Source organism: Rhinatrema bivittatum, chromosome 8, assembly GCF_901001135.1.
Source record: "Rhinatrema bivittatum chromosome 8, aRhiBiv1.1, whole genome shotgun sequence".
Taxonomy (NCBI): domain Eukaryota; kingdom Metazoa; phylum Chordata; class Amphibia; order Gymnophiona; family Rhinatrematidae; genus Rhinatrema; species Rhinatrema bivittatum.
Window position 1 is genome coordinate 177478175 of NC_042622.1, and position 16432 is coordinate 177494606.

Here is a 16432-nt window from a genome sequence, read left to right on the forward strand (position 1 = left end):
GCTCCTGCACTCCGAGGGCAGAGTGGGGCCGGTGTCATTGGGGCATGCGGCGCCCTGGCGCGTCCCGATGACATCGGCAGCATCGTGGCGCAATCGGGGGGGGGGGCATTCCTATGGGCCGGCGTTATCGGGGACAGCCGCGGCCAGCCCTGATGACGTCAGCCCACGTACTTAAGGCGCGAGCCGCACCGCAGCCGGCCTCTTTCTCCTCTCCCCAGGGACCAGCAACACAGGCACGGCTGCAGTGCGACTCGGATCGCCGACCATGTGGTGAAATCACTCGTGGAGGTGGCGATTTCACAGGGAACAAAGATTTAAAAAATTTTAAATAATTAAAAAAAAAAAAAAAAAACCCAGCGGACCAGCCTACGGTCCGGGAGAAGCCTGCAGCCACATGGGACTTGTAAACATAGTCCACAAGGCGGCAAATTTAAAAAAAAAAATTTTTTGAGCAAGACAAGAAAAGAAAGGCTCCAGGGTGCCTTCTGTGCTGGGCAGCCACCCCCACCTCGTGGTTGTGAAATTGGTCAGTGGATGTGTGGTCTAAAGCGCGACTGTGTAACCTCCCTTTTAAAAGAAAACTGTTGTTCAAAGAGGATCTGGAACAGCCCGTGAAGTAGTTGGGAGAATCGAAATGGAATAAGTTGCCCAAAGACAGGAAGACCGGCAAGAAGACTTTTCTGCCGCATGCTCATTTTAGAGACGCAAGAAGGTTTTGCTTCAACAGGAGTTCTATGCCTACAACGCAAAAGCAAGGTTGGGAAGGCAGCAGTCCTTTCGGGGCGGGCTGGGGGGGGGGGCGTAGGCCTTCCCATGATTGTTCCGGCCAGGGGGCCGGTGGAGGTAAGGCTAGCCAATGAAGGCAGGCTGGTCCACTCCTCCTTGAAGGCCATCAGAGGGAGACTAACCCTGTTTTACAAGGAGTGATCCAGAATCACATCAGACCAATGAGTTCTGGAGGTGATAAGAAATGGCTACGCCTTAGAATTTTCCCACCCGATCACAGAAGCCTATGTGGTCTCCCGATGCACTTCCCATGCCAAACAAGAGGCAGTGCAGGACACATTACAGCAGCTACAGCGCCTGAACACGATTATTCCAGTTCCCCCTCAGGAGCAGGGAAGATGGAGGTACTCAGTGTATTTCATGGTTTCCAAGAAAGAGGGGTCTTTTGGCCCATCCCGATCTACAGAGTGTCAATGCGGTGCTGCGGGTGCCATGCTTTTGTATGGAAACGCTGCTGATGGTAATAACAGTGGTTTGCAAGAGAGTTTCTGGCGTTGTTGGATCTGCCGGAAGCCTATCTACATATTACCATAAGATCTTAACTAACACTAACCGAAGCGCCCACATTACCCCTATCCTCCGTAACCTACACTGGCTGCCAATAAAATACAGAATTGAAAAAAAAAAACTTTGAATTTTCGACCTTTCTTATTTATGTTTAGTCGGTTTTATTTTTACTTCTGGTTTCCCCTGTTCCATGTAAACCGGCCTGATATGAATCCCATTCATGAAGGCCGGTATAGAAATGTTTTAAATAAATAAATAAATAAATTACCATAAGATCCAACCAGCAGAGATTTCTGCGGTTCATGGTCCTCGGGGATTATTTTCAGTTTCAGGCCCCTTCCCTTCAGGTTAGCAACAGCGCCATGGACTTTCATGAAAGTGATGGTGGTAGCGACTGCAACACTCAGGAGGGACGATTTGCTCATCAGGGCAAAGTCAGAATTGCAGTGGCATAGCTCAATTTGACATCTTAGAACTGCTGCACTCGTTGGGCTGGGTGGTGAACTTGGCAAAATGTCACCTGGAACCGTCTCGGAGTATCTGGAGGCTCGATTCGATACCCGCATCGGAAAAGTGTTTCTTATTGTGGAGAGGGGGCTCAAATTTCAGGCTCAGGTGCTTTGATTTCTGCAGCTTTCGATTCCCAGAGTTCGGGACTATTTTCAGGTCCTGGGTTTTATGGCGTCTATGCTGGAGATGGTTCCATTGGCATTCTCTCACATGCGACCTCTCCAGAGGATGCTTTTATCCCGTTGGAATCTGCCTCAGAAGAATTTCAGCTTCCTTTGCCACTTCAGAGAGATGCCAGGTCCAGTCTTTCATAGTGGCTGTCTTGTTCCACTTTGGAGAAAGGGGTGGACCTGGAAGTTCCAGAATGGATGATGGTGACCACAGATGCCAGCCTCAGAGGTTGAAAAGGACAGACAGCCCAACGTCAGTGGTCGCCAGTGGAAGTTTCCTGGTCAATCAACTGGTTGGAAACAAGCGCAGTTTACAAGGCATTTCTCCCCTTTCTTCCACTTATTCAGGAATGAATAGTTGAAGTGTTCTCAAACAACATGACAATGGTGGCGTACATCAATCATCAAGGCAGACCGAAGAGTCACCTGGTAGCTCAGGAGTTGTTTATCTGGACGGAGAAGCATTTAGCAAAAGTTTATTTATTTATTTAGAAACTTTTCTATACCGTCGTTTAGCAGTATACCATCACAATGGTTTACAGATAGGCACATAAATAAGTCTGGTTAGGATTATAAATTAGCTAGTAGGTGCCAATAAAGTTTCGGTTACATGATTCAAATAATATACGCTATTTGAATTGTGGATTGGAAATTCCATTTATATGAATAATAGGATATCCATATATGATAATACTGTACTCTTAAATTAATCTTTAGGTATGAGAAAAAATAATAAAGGAGGGATAACTGCTATTTGTTGACTTTTAACAGTGTGCCAGAGTTCTCTTTCTTGTCCGCTAGTATTCCTTACTCCCCACTCTCATTGTGAAAAGCTTTTTTGAAGAGCCATGTTTTTAAACTTTTTTTTTAAAGAGTTTTAGATCTTTCATTAGAAAGTAGCGGTATCTCACATGGCTGGAGTGGACAATGTGCAGGCAGACTATCAGCAGACAGCAGCTAGATCTGGGACAGTGTGAGTTGTCGGCAGAGGCCTTGGCCCTTATCCAGGCCAAGTGGAGCAGGCCGCAGCTAGACCTCATAGCAGTTCAAGGGCATGCCAAGGCGGATTGTTTTTTCAGCTGCCAGAGGAAGGTTGGCTACGAGGGAATCAATGCCCTGGCTCAGCTGTGGCAGACAAAACTTCTGCTTTACATGGCTTCTCATTGGCTGGGTATTGCATCTCATCGAACATCATCAAGGTAGGATGATCCTCGTGGCACCAGAGTGGCCGCACCGGCTGTGGTTTGCAGATCTGGTTCATCTCACTATATATGATCCCATTTGCTTAGCCCATCTGCACAGGGAGTTACAACAGGAGCCCATCTTTTCAGAGTGGGTGGATCGCTTTTGTCTAGCGGCTTGACTTTTGAAAGGCGATGGTTTTGCTTGAAAGGGTACTCGGAGCCAGTGATTGCAATCTTGCTTCAGTCTAGAAGGCCTTCCACTTCTTTGGTTTATATCCAGGTTTTGTTTGAGTTGAGGTGTTTGGAGAACTGGCTACAGCCATTGCAGGCAGATGTTCCTCAGGTCTTAGCCTTTTTGCAAAACGGCTTAACGATGGGGCTGGCCTATAATTCTCTCCAAGTACATGTGGCAGCCTAGGGTTGTCTTCAAGGTAAGTTGCAGGGGAGGCTGTTGGCGTCTCATCTGGATGTCGTGCATTTTCTGAAGGGGCGAAGCATTTGCGCTCGCCGATTCAGAGGATGTGTCCAACGGAGAACCTTAATCTTTTCCTCTGAGTTCTTTGTGGACCTCCCTTTCAACCAATGAGAAGACCATTTTCTTAATAGCCATTTGTTCAGCTAGGCAGATTTCAGAGTTTCAAGCGTTATCATATAGAGACCCCTTCCTACGCATTTTGGAGGATGGGGTATCATTTTGTACTGTTCCTTCCTTCTTGCCAAAGGTTGTTTCCTCATTTCATCTCAACCAGATGGTGAAGCTGCTGGCTTTCCCGCATTTGACATCCGATATTCCGCTTGCGAAGAAGCTTCACTTGGATATTTGGTGGATTCTCTTGCGATATCTTAAGGTGACGAATACTTTTCGGAGATCAGATCATCTCTTTGTCTTATTCAGTAGAGCGAAGGGAGAAATAAAGCTTCCAAGAGCACAACTGCATGATGGTGAAGGAGGCAATATTTTCAGCCTATATCTGTAAGGGTCGATCGGCCCCGGAGGGGTTGTACGCGTATTCTACTAGGGCAAGCTCCTGGGTGGAGTGTCAGCTGGTATCTCCGCAGGAGATTTGTTGGACAGCGACATGATCTTCACTTCACACTTTTACTAAACATTAACAACTGGGTGTTCATGTGCCAGAAGAGGCTGCATTTGGGGAATGTGATTTGCGTGTGGGTCTTTCAGGTTCCTGCCCAGTGTAGAGGTGCTTGGGTACATCCCACTTGTCTGGACTGATCTGGGGTATGAACAGGAAAGGAAAATTGGTTCTTACCTGCTAATTTTCATTCCTGAAATACCACAGATCAGTCCAGAAACCCATCCCTTTGATTTTTCGAAAGCCCTTCTTCACTTCGGGATGTTGCTCATTCAGTTTTTAGTCAAATGCAGATTTACAAAGATTGACTTTCAAAGATTGTACATAGGTTAAACAGTTAGGGTTGCAAATTGTAATGACCCTTGTTATGAGAAAGGGGGCCCTAGTTTTACAGGGCTCCAATTTTGAGACACTGCTCGACCAGAATTATTTGGATTTTTCGGATTGGACATCTTGGTTTGGGTACAGGTCAATACTGAAGCACTCTCAATTATGTAGCAGTGCCTGAAAAGTTTTTATTCTCTACCTCCCATCTGCTGGTAGGGATGCAAAACCCACTTGGTCTTGACTAATCTGTGGTATTCCAGGAACAAAAATTAGCAGGTGAGAACCAATTTTCCTTTCTTCCCCTCTGCTGAGCTATTAGATGATGAGCACTTTTATTCAATAAAAAATGGTTTTCATTGGTACAGCATGGAAAGAGAGTCCCCTTCTGAATAAAACTCCATATTTTAAGTTGGATCTCTTTCAATCTTTCTCTAAAAGATTATTTATAAACAATGGTGTAAATTCTGCCCAAGCAGGGAGGAGGTCTCAAGGAGAAAGGGTATTCAACACTACCCAGAAACAGATGATTGCCCACAACAGCAATAGGAGAGTACGTTAAAGCAGAGTTTGTGAGCTGGTGCATGTTCACAGGCCCTGCTGCAGCCTCCCACACTTCTCCCACACTGGCTTCCTGTTACTAAGGAAATCCGTTTGAGGGCCAGTGCTGCTGCAGGGCCTCAAAGCACATGCCAATTCTCAGAGCCCATGTTGATGTTCCCTCCTATTGCTACTAGGGGGGGAGGGAAGGGGGAGCACCTGGAAATGTAGAAAAAGAGAACCTGGAACTGGGCCATGAGGGGAAGGCAGAAGGGAAGGGAGGGTAGGAAAGAGAGGTCCTGAAAAAAGCCATGGAGGCAATGGGGAAGAGGAGAGAGAACCCAGGAAGGGATCATGGAGCAATATTTATCCTCGCTAGGCATGGCCACATAGACTTTTGAGTCCCTGGCACACAGTCTGGGTGCCAGGGACTCAAATGAATGTCTCTCTATTCCGGTCAACCAGTTTCTGCACCTGAGTGGGATGGATGGGATGCTCCCACCCTTAAAAGATGCTAGGGCTTGTGGGGTGGCTCGGAACAATGAGAAAATCCGGATCTCTGGAAAGGGGACAATCCCCACCCACTCCCTGGATAAGAGCCATTGAGAGGTCCTCTCTCAAACATTTGCTTGGGGCCAATAATTTCAATTTATTGTCACCCCTTATTATTTATTAATTTTGATGAATCGCATTTCCTACATGTGTATATCAATGCGATGTAAATACATAATAAACAAATATGAAAAATTACAAAACTTAAAAAAAAACCACACATAATCAATATGCATTAAGGCTAATAGTAATTAAAATAAATACAAAAAACAGGATCATTAAACAATTAAGATAAAATATGAATAAATAACTCAGAATCTTAAAACAGTAATTAAGCTCTCTACTCTTCAGTGTGTCCTATGCTGTGCATGTTTATTGTTTCTGTGACTGTTTAGTCGCTTATTAAAAACTGTGAACTTTCATAGGTATTATTATAATCTCAAACTGCCTGAATGAAGCCAGGACTTCCTTTAATCTGTCCTGAAGGAAAAAAAGTTCAAAACTGAAAAAATTACCTAAAAGCTGCAAATGCAGAAGGAAATTTTCAAGCTGTCCACATTGGTGCAAAGTCCTCAAGTACTTTATTTTTTTCCTTTTACCATGGCCTTTGCACCAATTTTCAAAGGGAAAATACATGCATCTGCGTGGGTAATTTTTCCATGGAAAATAACCTGCACAAAGTTAAAAATGCAATCAACACGCCTACTCTTCCTCACCCAAGCTAAACATGCATCCAGAAACAACTCCTTTTAATGAGGCTGAAAATATGTATATTGTAGAGCCATGGAGACTTTTAAGCCGCATGGTATGCAATTTTTAGACAGCTGATTTACTGGGGTAAATCACATTTTAGAAAAAGACATTGTAACAAGAATTTGACTAGATAGGTATCAAAGCTTAAACTCTAATATCGCATTTGTAGCTTAGGGACCTTCATAACATGACATTTAATCACATGGACCTATGATTAAACATGTTTAATGTTTAATCATAGGTCCATTAGTCCATTAAATAAGCCGAGCCATGCAAGTCAGCCAGAAACACCCCTGAAGCAGTGGACCGCGAAACGCGCGCGTCAGACCCCTGACTCCGGCTGAGCTGAGCACAAATAGGGAAGTAATCCCTTCAGTTTTACATTAATCCAAAAATTGAAAAAAAATATACTATCAGTCTCACAATGCATATAACTCTGTGCTTATTTAATGGACTAATGGACCTATGATTAAACATGATCCACAAAAGTGCAAAACACAAGTACTAACTTGCAGCACCGTGGATGTTATGAAGGTCCCTAGCTACAAATGCGATATTAGAGTTTAAGCTTTGATACCTATCTAGTCAAATTCTTGTTACAACGGCTTTTTCTAGGTTATATTACTCGTACATTTGCTTGAACACTATTATATATTTTGGTAAATCAGATTTTACCCATTTAAAAGGCTTTGAAAATTGCCTCCTCTATGACTTCAATATGAATTCAGGATTGAAAAGTACAACTGTAGGCTAGTCCAATTGCTATGAACATGCTCTGATGCATTCACCTCAGAGAAAGCTGCATGACATGAAATACATTTTTCTCTGAAAAACTTCAGCCCATAACCATAATGTCCTTAAAGAGAAACTAGTAGATACAGCAGATTTACTGCACAAGCTAGCTATTCTATAACTGTGAGTAGGGATGTATGCACATAAAATTTTTTAGTTCAGTTCATCCTTTCTTCAGTTTGTTTCATTTGTTTCAGTAGTTAATGCTCGTAAATGCCGTTTTGCAAGCATTAAGTTGAATTTTATGAATGTAGGTTGTACTTAACCGTAAAAAAACAAAACTATGTGCATACATTATTTACATGCACCCTCCAAAAATATGAAAACAAATGTGAATCCCTATTAGGCAAAGATATTCCAATGTTCATAAAACAGTTAAATTACTGCACAAAATGAGATGCTTGTGTCAGAGTCCTTTCTGCCTCAAAGGATTTAGTATAGTAACTTGTTGAAATAGTTCTCACCTCTTGTTGCAATGCAGATCATAGATAGAGGTTTTGAACTGGATGGATTTGACCATTTCTCCTGTTCGCAATGAGTAAAGATCCACACAACAGTACTGCAGGCTTGTGCTAAAAAGAATAAAAAGAAGTTCTAAATTATTCAGAAAAATTCCTTTTTACACAAACCATGGATCACTATTACTGCTTAAAGAAAATACTTCTGCATTTAAAATGATTAATTTTTAAGTAAAAATGATATTCACAGAATGTCAGGAAACCCTACCCCTCTTAAATGGGGATCATACTTGCAGGTGGGCCTAACTCTGTACCAATATAAGCACACAATACTGCTTAACAAACTCTAATCAGGCACAGAAGATGAACAATGTCAAAGAACCTAGAAGCTGAGCAGAAGGTATTTACATCCCATCAGCCTTTTGCAGAAGAAACCAGATGCATTGGCTATAAAGGAAATAATTCCAGAAGAAACACAACATGCTGTAGATGAGAAACAGAGCTAGGTAAGCATTAGGGAGAAACAGAGAACTGCGGTTTATGGAGAAAGCATCCGTGTGCAGAGGCATATGTAATCAGATAGTCATACAATTTATGATGACTAAATGACTGCTTCACTGCTCTGCTGATCAAGGAAAGAAAGTGGTGAAGTTACATGAGGCATGCATCATAGTAGTTCTTGCACAGTACAGACAAATCTCTACTCCCAACACTGTCCGTATTCAAGGTGCCACCATCCATGCGTTGCTACAATCAAACTTGATGAGGTAACCAAGTTACAAACATTTTTCTATAGTGGTAAGAGGATTTTCAGAGTTGCACTACATTGAATTCTTTGTTTTTGCACAAAACGGATGGTAATAGGCAGGTTTCCTGCAATACTGCTAACTGGACAAACTGTAGATCTAAGTCTCTAGTTGAGCATAAGTAAATCAGAGGAGCATTATAGATGATATGATCCTTTTTGAAGAGTCAATGGGTCCTCACTTGACATTTCTCTTAAATAGAATATGCGGGTGTAACTGAGGAAAAGCTAACTCTAATGGACTCTGCTAAAAGGATCCAGAAGCTGATATAACATAGAGACCACTTCTCACGAAGCTGGCTATGGCTAAGAAGAACAAGGACAGCTTATAGGATATTTTAATAAAATCATCATTCCAGAGACAGCGGTGAAGTCATCCGCTAAGATGGTCACCTAAGACCGGAGCTTGCGCCCCAGTCCCCAAAGATCCCTTCCCATCAGCAGCTTAGACACCACAAAATCAGCATTACTTGCACACGGAGTAGTGTTAAAATCCCTGTTATGGCATCCATCAAGAAAAAAACAGATTTGAACTGGTTTTCATTTGCCTCGGCGGCAGTTGCCATGGCGATCGGGCCAGACGACAAAATGGAGACCACGCAGGACAACGAGGAGGTACCGGGCATGGCTGAGGACGCGGAGAGAGCAGACACGCTCCGAGTTCCAAACTTGGTTTCGGGAACTCAGAGGTGATATGGCCCAGTACCGGAAAGAAATTGGGGAGCTCTCATGTCTTCTAGAGACATGAGAGGTGAGATCGGGGACCTCGGGCGGCGTGTGGATGAGGCAGAGACTGGCCTAGACGAACAGCAGGCCGAGGTCAGCAAGCTTCAGGAGGAACAAGGGAGATTGAAGGAGTCGCAGGAGGAGCTAGCACTTCATGTTGAGGACATAGAAATAGGGCCCGCAGGGTTAACCTCCAATTCCGTGGTGTGCCTGAAGGAGAAGAATATGCTGACAGTTTTAAAGTGGTGCAAGGCATTTGTGCTGTGCTACTGTCTCCGGAGGATGGAACAGAGCCTGCACCGGAGGTGGTGCTGGATAGAGTGCATAGAGCTCTGGGGGCAACACGCAGCAACCAAATGAGAGACATTGTGGCATGCTTTCATAATTTTTCAGTAAAAAAGAAGGTTGCAAGGGCTGCAAGGAAGGCGGGCACTGTAAACTGGGAAGGCCATAAGATTGAAATATTCCAGAATTTGCCTATCACTACAATCAAGAAGTGGAGGGAATTCTGGGACATTGCATATTACGCAATCAAAATCTTAGATCCCGTTGGCTTTTCCCCTTCGGCCTCAGTTTCACAATAAGTGGCATAACATCCAGAGTGCGGAAGGTCCTGGAAGCCGAAGATATCCTACGAGCGGCGGGGATGTTACCCACAGGATCCACTGAGAGTGGGAGCTTTAATGTCACTACTGGTGGCCAAAAGGAGGAGCGACCATGATGGAAAAGGCGATTGTCGGCTGAGACGACACTCAGGACTCCCTTCTCTGAAAGATCCAGGCTAGGACAGTGTTTTTAGGAATAGCCGGAACATATCCTTAACAGGGAGTGAGCATCTTGGATGGGACTGAGACTCTCATTGGAGTGGGTTTTGCACTCAGTTACAACCAGCAGTTAAGAGTTTTTGGATTTATAAGTTGATGTGGGGGGAATAAATCCCATTTTGTTTGTTACAACACTTGTTATCTCAAACCTGCAGCAGAGGGGCAGGGAATGGGGCGGCAGAGTAGCAGCGGCACGGTGTGACGTCGCGACTCTCATGGAGGGAATCCACATGGGAGGAGGTGGATTGGAATGGGGGAGGGACTGGGGAGGGGTCATGGGGAAGGTGGGCGGGGAAGAGGGAGGGGGCACGATGGTGGAATGCTTCCATGACCCGTTTAATCAGGGGGATCAAGTGAAACAAGGGAACTGCCAATATAGAGGGGTAGCTGCAGAGAGGCCGGCTTACCTATACAGGGGGGTTTGGGGGGTAAAGGAGGAGATGGAACGACACTATGAGTAGCACTAAAATTATTTCCATTAATGTGAAAGGTGTAATAAACTCACCCACCAAAAGGCAGGTGTTTATTCGTGATATGAAATCCCAGAAAACTGATATTATATTCTGTCAGGAGACTCATCTTACGAAGAGATAAGAGAGACTGTTGTCCTCACATGGGTACTCACAAGTTTTCCATGCAGCAGCCACAGTACATAATAAATATTGTGGCATGGGGATCCTGTTCTCTAATACGCTGGTGGTGGATGTTATCTCGGTGGTGAGGGATGTGGAAGGGCGGTATTTACTTTTGAAAGTGAAGATTAAAAATACCTTGTAACATCATGTAACATTTACACTAATATAGCTCAGGACTCCTTTTTGACTAAGGTATCAAAACTCATTAGCAAATGGTCGGAAGGACATCTATATTGGGGGGAGGGGGATTTCAATATTACCCGGCACCCTTAATTGGATAACTTCAATTCTGGAGGAGGAGGGGAGAAGGCGAGCAAACAAGCCCTTAAATATCTGATTGAGGATAGGGGACTCATAGATATCTGGAGGATATGTAACCCTACGGTGCGTGACTATACTTTTTTCTTGCACACATATCAGACCTATTCTCGTTTGGACTATTTCTTGATAGACAAGGAACTGGTGGGAATGGTTAGTGAAGCAGAACTGGGAAATATTACATGGTCCTATCTGGCTTACAATTTCGCACAAGGGAGGGAGGGAGGGAACTAAATTTTGGAGACTGAATGATAGGTTGTTAGAAGATAAGACTTTTGTGGAGCGTTTAAAGGACGAAATAAAGGAGTTCCTGAGCATTAATGATAATGGTGAAGTTTCCCCAGGTACTTTATGGGAAAGTCTTAAGGCATACGTAAGGGGATTCTGTATTTCCAGAGAGGCTCACTTAAAAAGGGAAAAAAGACAGCAAATGGCTCTCCCTATTGGAGTATATCTCTAGACTAGAGTTACGGCATAAGCGAACGCCGGATGAGAACTCCTTTCGTCATCTGAATGAAGCGAGAAGGGAACTTAGAGTGCTGGATATGGACAGAGTAGTAGCACATCAGTTAGAGATACTGAAACAACAGCATTTTGAATTTGGTAACAAGGCTGGGCGTCTTCTGGCGAGGAAATTAAAAGAGAGAGGTTTTCAAACACATATCACTAAAATCAAGGACTCCCAGGGCCATTATGTTTATACACAAGCCAAAATCAGTCAGCGGTTTACCCAATTCTATAGAACACTATATGACTCCGAACCCCAAACTGATCAGAAGGGGATTGACCAATATTTGAGGGGGGTTGAAGTACCGGTGCTCCTCATGGAGTACAGGGAAGCACTTAATGCAGAGCTGACAGACTGGGAGATCCTCCAAATTATCAAAGAGCTGAAAACAGGGAAGGCTCCGGGGTTGGATGGGTATACTGCAAAATACTACAAGGTATTCGGTGCTGAGTTGTCTATGTATAATGATTTGAGATCTGAGGGAACGATACCACAGTCAACCAACACAGCTGGCATGACGGTGCTGGCAAAACTAGGGAGGGACCATACATTGTGTGGTTCTTATAAACCGATCTCGCTGATTAACACTGACCTTAAAATACTTGCGAGAGCCCTAGCGGTGCACTTGGGGAAGGTGGCGCCTCTATTGGTAATGAATGATCAATCAGGGTTTATCCCCAGAAGGTTAGCATCAGATAACATTAGGAGGGTGGTAGAGCTGATATGGTGGGCACAGAGGAAACATATACCGGCACTGCTACTAACGATTGATGCAGAAAAGGCCTTCGACCGGGTTCATTGGCCCTATTTATTTCGAGTATTAGAGGTCATGGGACTGGGAGACAAATTTGTTAACCGGGTGCAGAAATTGTTTGGGAATCCACAAGCTAGAATCAAAATCAATGGAGCATATTCTATGCCATTCGATGTCAAAAGGGGAACTAGGCAGGGGTGCCCTTTGTCCCCAATCCTGTTCACCCTTATGCTAGAACTTTTCGCGGCAAGAGTACGGGTACATCCACAGATACGGGGGCTTCAGGTAGGGGAGACTGATTATAACATTTTACTCTTTGCTGCTGACCTCTTGTTTACTACCTCTGAGCCAGAGGTCTCTTTAACGGTACTATTGGAGGAACTTAACACATTTGCAAAATGTCAAGGTTAAAAATTAATGCAGATAAATCGGAGGTACTGGAACGTCTCCTTATCCACTGCTCAGTACACAGAGATGTGCAGGATGCTATCCTTCTGAATGGCTAAGCATTATATAAAGTATTTAGGAGTAAAGACTGGATCTAATCTGGAAGGGTTGTATGGCATAAACTACGAACCACTGGTGGCTCAAATCCAGAGAGATATGGATAGATGGGACATATTGGATATATCATGGCTGGGCAGGATGGCAGCAGTAAAAATGAATGTGTTGCCCCAATTTTGCTACATGTTCCAGACCCTGCCGACTGAGGTACCAGAAGGGACTATGCGAATTTGGCAAAGAAAAATCTTTCGCTTCATTTGGAAAAGAAAGCCACCGCGGGTCTCTAGACAAGTATTATATAGAGATAAGGCGTGCGGAGGGCTTAATATACCAAACTTAATGTGGTATTATACGGCTTCCATTTTGGGAGTGGTTGTAAGCTGGCATGGGCAGAGAGATCTCAGGCCATAGATAGCCATTGAGCAGACAGCAGCTGGGGAAATACCTCTGACATCTAGGGTCTGGAACAAGAATATGAAGAAGGTAAACCTGAACCATTAACTCCCTACTCGAAGTTGGTGCTCTGCTTATGGTACAAGTGGCAGAAGCACTTAGTAGGGGACAAAAGAGTCTATCACTACACATCATTCTTGCAAAACCATGACTTCCCTCCGGGATTGGATTAGGAGTTTGTTGGAAGGTGGAGAAAGAAGGGTCTCATTAGAATAGGTCAATTTTTTACGGGTCATACTTTGATAAAGTTTCAGGACCTACGGGACAGGCACGATTTATCCCAGACTGATATGTATACCTATATGCAACTGGCTCATTATTTCAGATCGATAAAGGTTGCTGAGGAACTATCTAAAGGGAGAACATTGTTGAGCAATTTTGCGAAAATGTTGCTCTATTTAAATGCCCAATTTCCCGCCTTTTTATGTTGCTAAATGGGGAAGCTAAGGTAAAGATGTCTTACCAGCTAAGATGGGAGGCGGATATAGGAGCGACTATCTCCGAGGCTGATTGGGATAAATGTCATATGGTAACAGGAAGGAGCTCGGTGTCCTCAAATGTTAAGGAGAATGGTTACAAGTTTTTATATAGGTGGTATTTATTTATTTATTTTATTTAACACTTTTCTATACCGATCTTCATGGTTGAAGACCATATCAGATCGGTTTACATTGAATAGGGGAATTGTAACTAAAACCATAAGTAGAACAAGAAGAATAAAGTTACATATAACAAGGTTAGTAAACTTGGAAGCTTGAACTGCTAGAAGGAATAGGCCTAAGGAACGTAGTGTTTAAATAGTATAAACAGTAAGAATCAACAGTTCTTAGTCAGAATTTGAAGGTAGTATGGAGGTCCATTGTTCATGAAGGATATTCGGTCTAATGTGTATCAAGAGGATCTGAGAAGGCTTGGCAGAAGAGCCAGGTCTTTAGTTTTTTCCTAAATGTTAAGAGGCAGGGTTCCAGTCTAAGTTCCGATGAGATGTTGTTCCAGATAGTTGGGCCTGCTGTCGAGAAGGCTCGATCTTTGGTCGAGGTGAGGCGAGTGGCTTTTGTAGGTGGGGCCTGTAAGGTTCCTTTATGTATTTCTCTAGTCGGTCTGTTGATGATATGGAGAGAGAGAGGGTATTTGAGGTCAAGATGCAGGTGATTGTAAATGGATTTGTGAATTATAGTGAGTGATTTGTGGATGATTCTGTATTTCACCGGGAGCCAATGTAAGTTACGGAGGATGGGTGATATATGTTCTCCACGGTTGGTGTTGGTCAGAATTCTTGCTGCGGCGTTCTGTATCATTTGTAGTGGTTTGGTGGTTGAGCTGGGGAGACCCAAGAGGAGGGCACTGCAGTAGTCTATTTTAGCAAATATCAAGGCTTGCAGAACTGTCCTGAAGACGTGAGTGAATAGTAGAGGTTTGAGTCTTTTTAGAACCTGGAGTCTGTAAAAACAATCTTTGGTTGTGGTGTTGATCATTTTCTTTAGGTTTATGCGGTTGTCGAGTAGAACCCCGAGATCTCTTACATGGGTATGCGTGAGCTGGGTGTTGAGGATGGTCTGTGGGAGTGGGTTGTCTTGGTTGGAGGAGATGATGAGGAGTTCGGTTTTAGACGCGTTAAGAACCAAATTAAGACTGTTGAGAAGATTGGTGATCAATTTTAGGCAGTTGTTCCAGTGTGTGAGTGATTTTGCGATGGATTCTGTTATCGGAATCAGAATTTGCACGTCATCTGCGAATAGGTAATATGTTAGGTTAAGATCAGTTAGAAGCTGACAGAGGGGGAGGAGGTAGACGTTGAAGAGAGTGGGTGATAAAGAGGATCCTTGAGGTACGCCAAGAGAGGAACTTGTTGAGGGTGATTCTTTATTATTAATTTTAACTTTGAAACTTCTATTACTGAGGAAAGATGTGTACCAGCTGAGGGCTGATCCAGCTATACCTATGTCTGCTAGGCGAGTCAGGAGGATGGAGTGGTTGACGGTGTCGAATGCCGCCGAGATATCTAGGAGTACTAGAAGGAAGGAGTAGCCCTTGTCTAATCCCATAATGATGTGGTCTGTTAATGATATGAGGAGCGTTTCTGTACTGCGAGATTTTCAAAATCCATATTGGGATGGGTATAGGATATTGTGATCTTCTAGATATTCTGAAAGCTGTGTATTCACCACTTTCTCTGTTAGTTTGGCTAGGAAAGGGAGATTTGAGATGGGGCGGTAGTTAGCAAGTTCTTTAGTGTCTAAGTTGTGTTTCTTGAGGAGTGGTTTAAGAGAAGCGGTTTTTAAGCTGTCTGGGTACATCCCTTGGGTTAGCAAACAGTTGATGATGTTTGCTACCAGTTTGATACCAGAGAGCGCTCTAAGATGAACAGTCAGATCAGTGAGCACTGCTGGCGGCAATGTGGGGAGAAGGGCACGTTCTATCACATGTGGTGGGGTCTGCCCTAAAGTTGTGAGAACATGGGAAGTAGTAGTAGAGTTCTTGAGGGAGGTTTTGGGCAAAAAGGTACCACGGGATCCTAAACTCTGTCTATTAAGCCTGGTGGAGGGGTTTGGTCAGAGGAACAGAGACTCTTTACACTTCAGGTGGTGATAGCAACGAGATGTGAAATAGCACATTGGTGGAAGAAGACGGAGCCACCTACTCTGCAAGATATCAGACTCCGGATAGACAAAGTGTATCAGATGGGATATATTACAGCCATAAGAAATGACAGGGTGCGTAAGATTCAGGTTCTATGGGCTCCCTACTCCGCTTATAGTAAGCGATCCTTATAGACTAATTTAATGTTATCACTCGAAGCAAGGGGAGGGCAGGGGGGTTGGGAGGAATGGGTGAGGGTGGGGAGAGGGGGGATACAGAGGGTATTCTGACATGGGTAAAATAAAAAACACAAGATGACGATTAATGGAAAATGTTCAGTTTATTATATGGCATACCTTTATGACAATTTATGCATTGGAATTATCTTTATTGTTACAGACACATGTTACTTGGAAAGTTGATTATAATATGGCAATATACAGTTTTGTTATACTTTTGTTCAACACCGTGAAATCTGAATAAATAAAAAATTACAAAAAGAATCATCATTCCACGCCTACCCCCGCATTCCCACCATAACAAAAACCTGTGGATTAAACCCAGATGAGCTAAAGAGAAAGACAATGGTAGTCAGCAAAGGTAATGAAGTCAGCAAAAAAATGAGGTAGTCATTGCAAACACAGGCTAAAGTATACCT

General features: G+C 43.6%; 1 protein-coding gene across 7 annotated transcripts in view; it reads right to left on the reverse strand.

Annotated features, from left to right (window-relative positions):
• Positions 1 to 16432, reverse strand: part of BCAS3 (BCAS3 microtubule associated cell migration factor) — a 969760-nt gene that overhangs the window by 787226 nt on the left and 166102 nt on the right. For all 7 annotated transcript variants that reach the window (XM_029612008.1, XM_029612006.1, XM_029612007.1 and 4 more), the window contains exon 8: positions 7674 to 7781. In XM_029612008.1, the coding sequence (XP_029467868.1) occupies positions 7674 to 7781 (108 nt within the window). The remainder of the gene's footprint in view (positions 1 to 7673; positions 7782 to 16432) is intronic.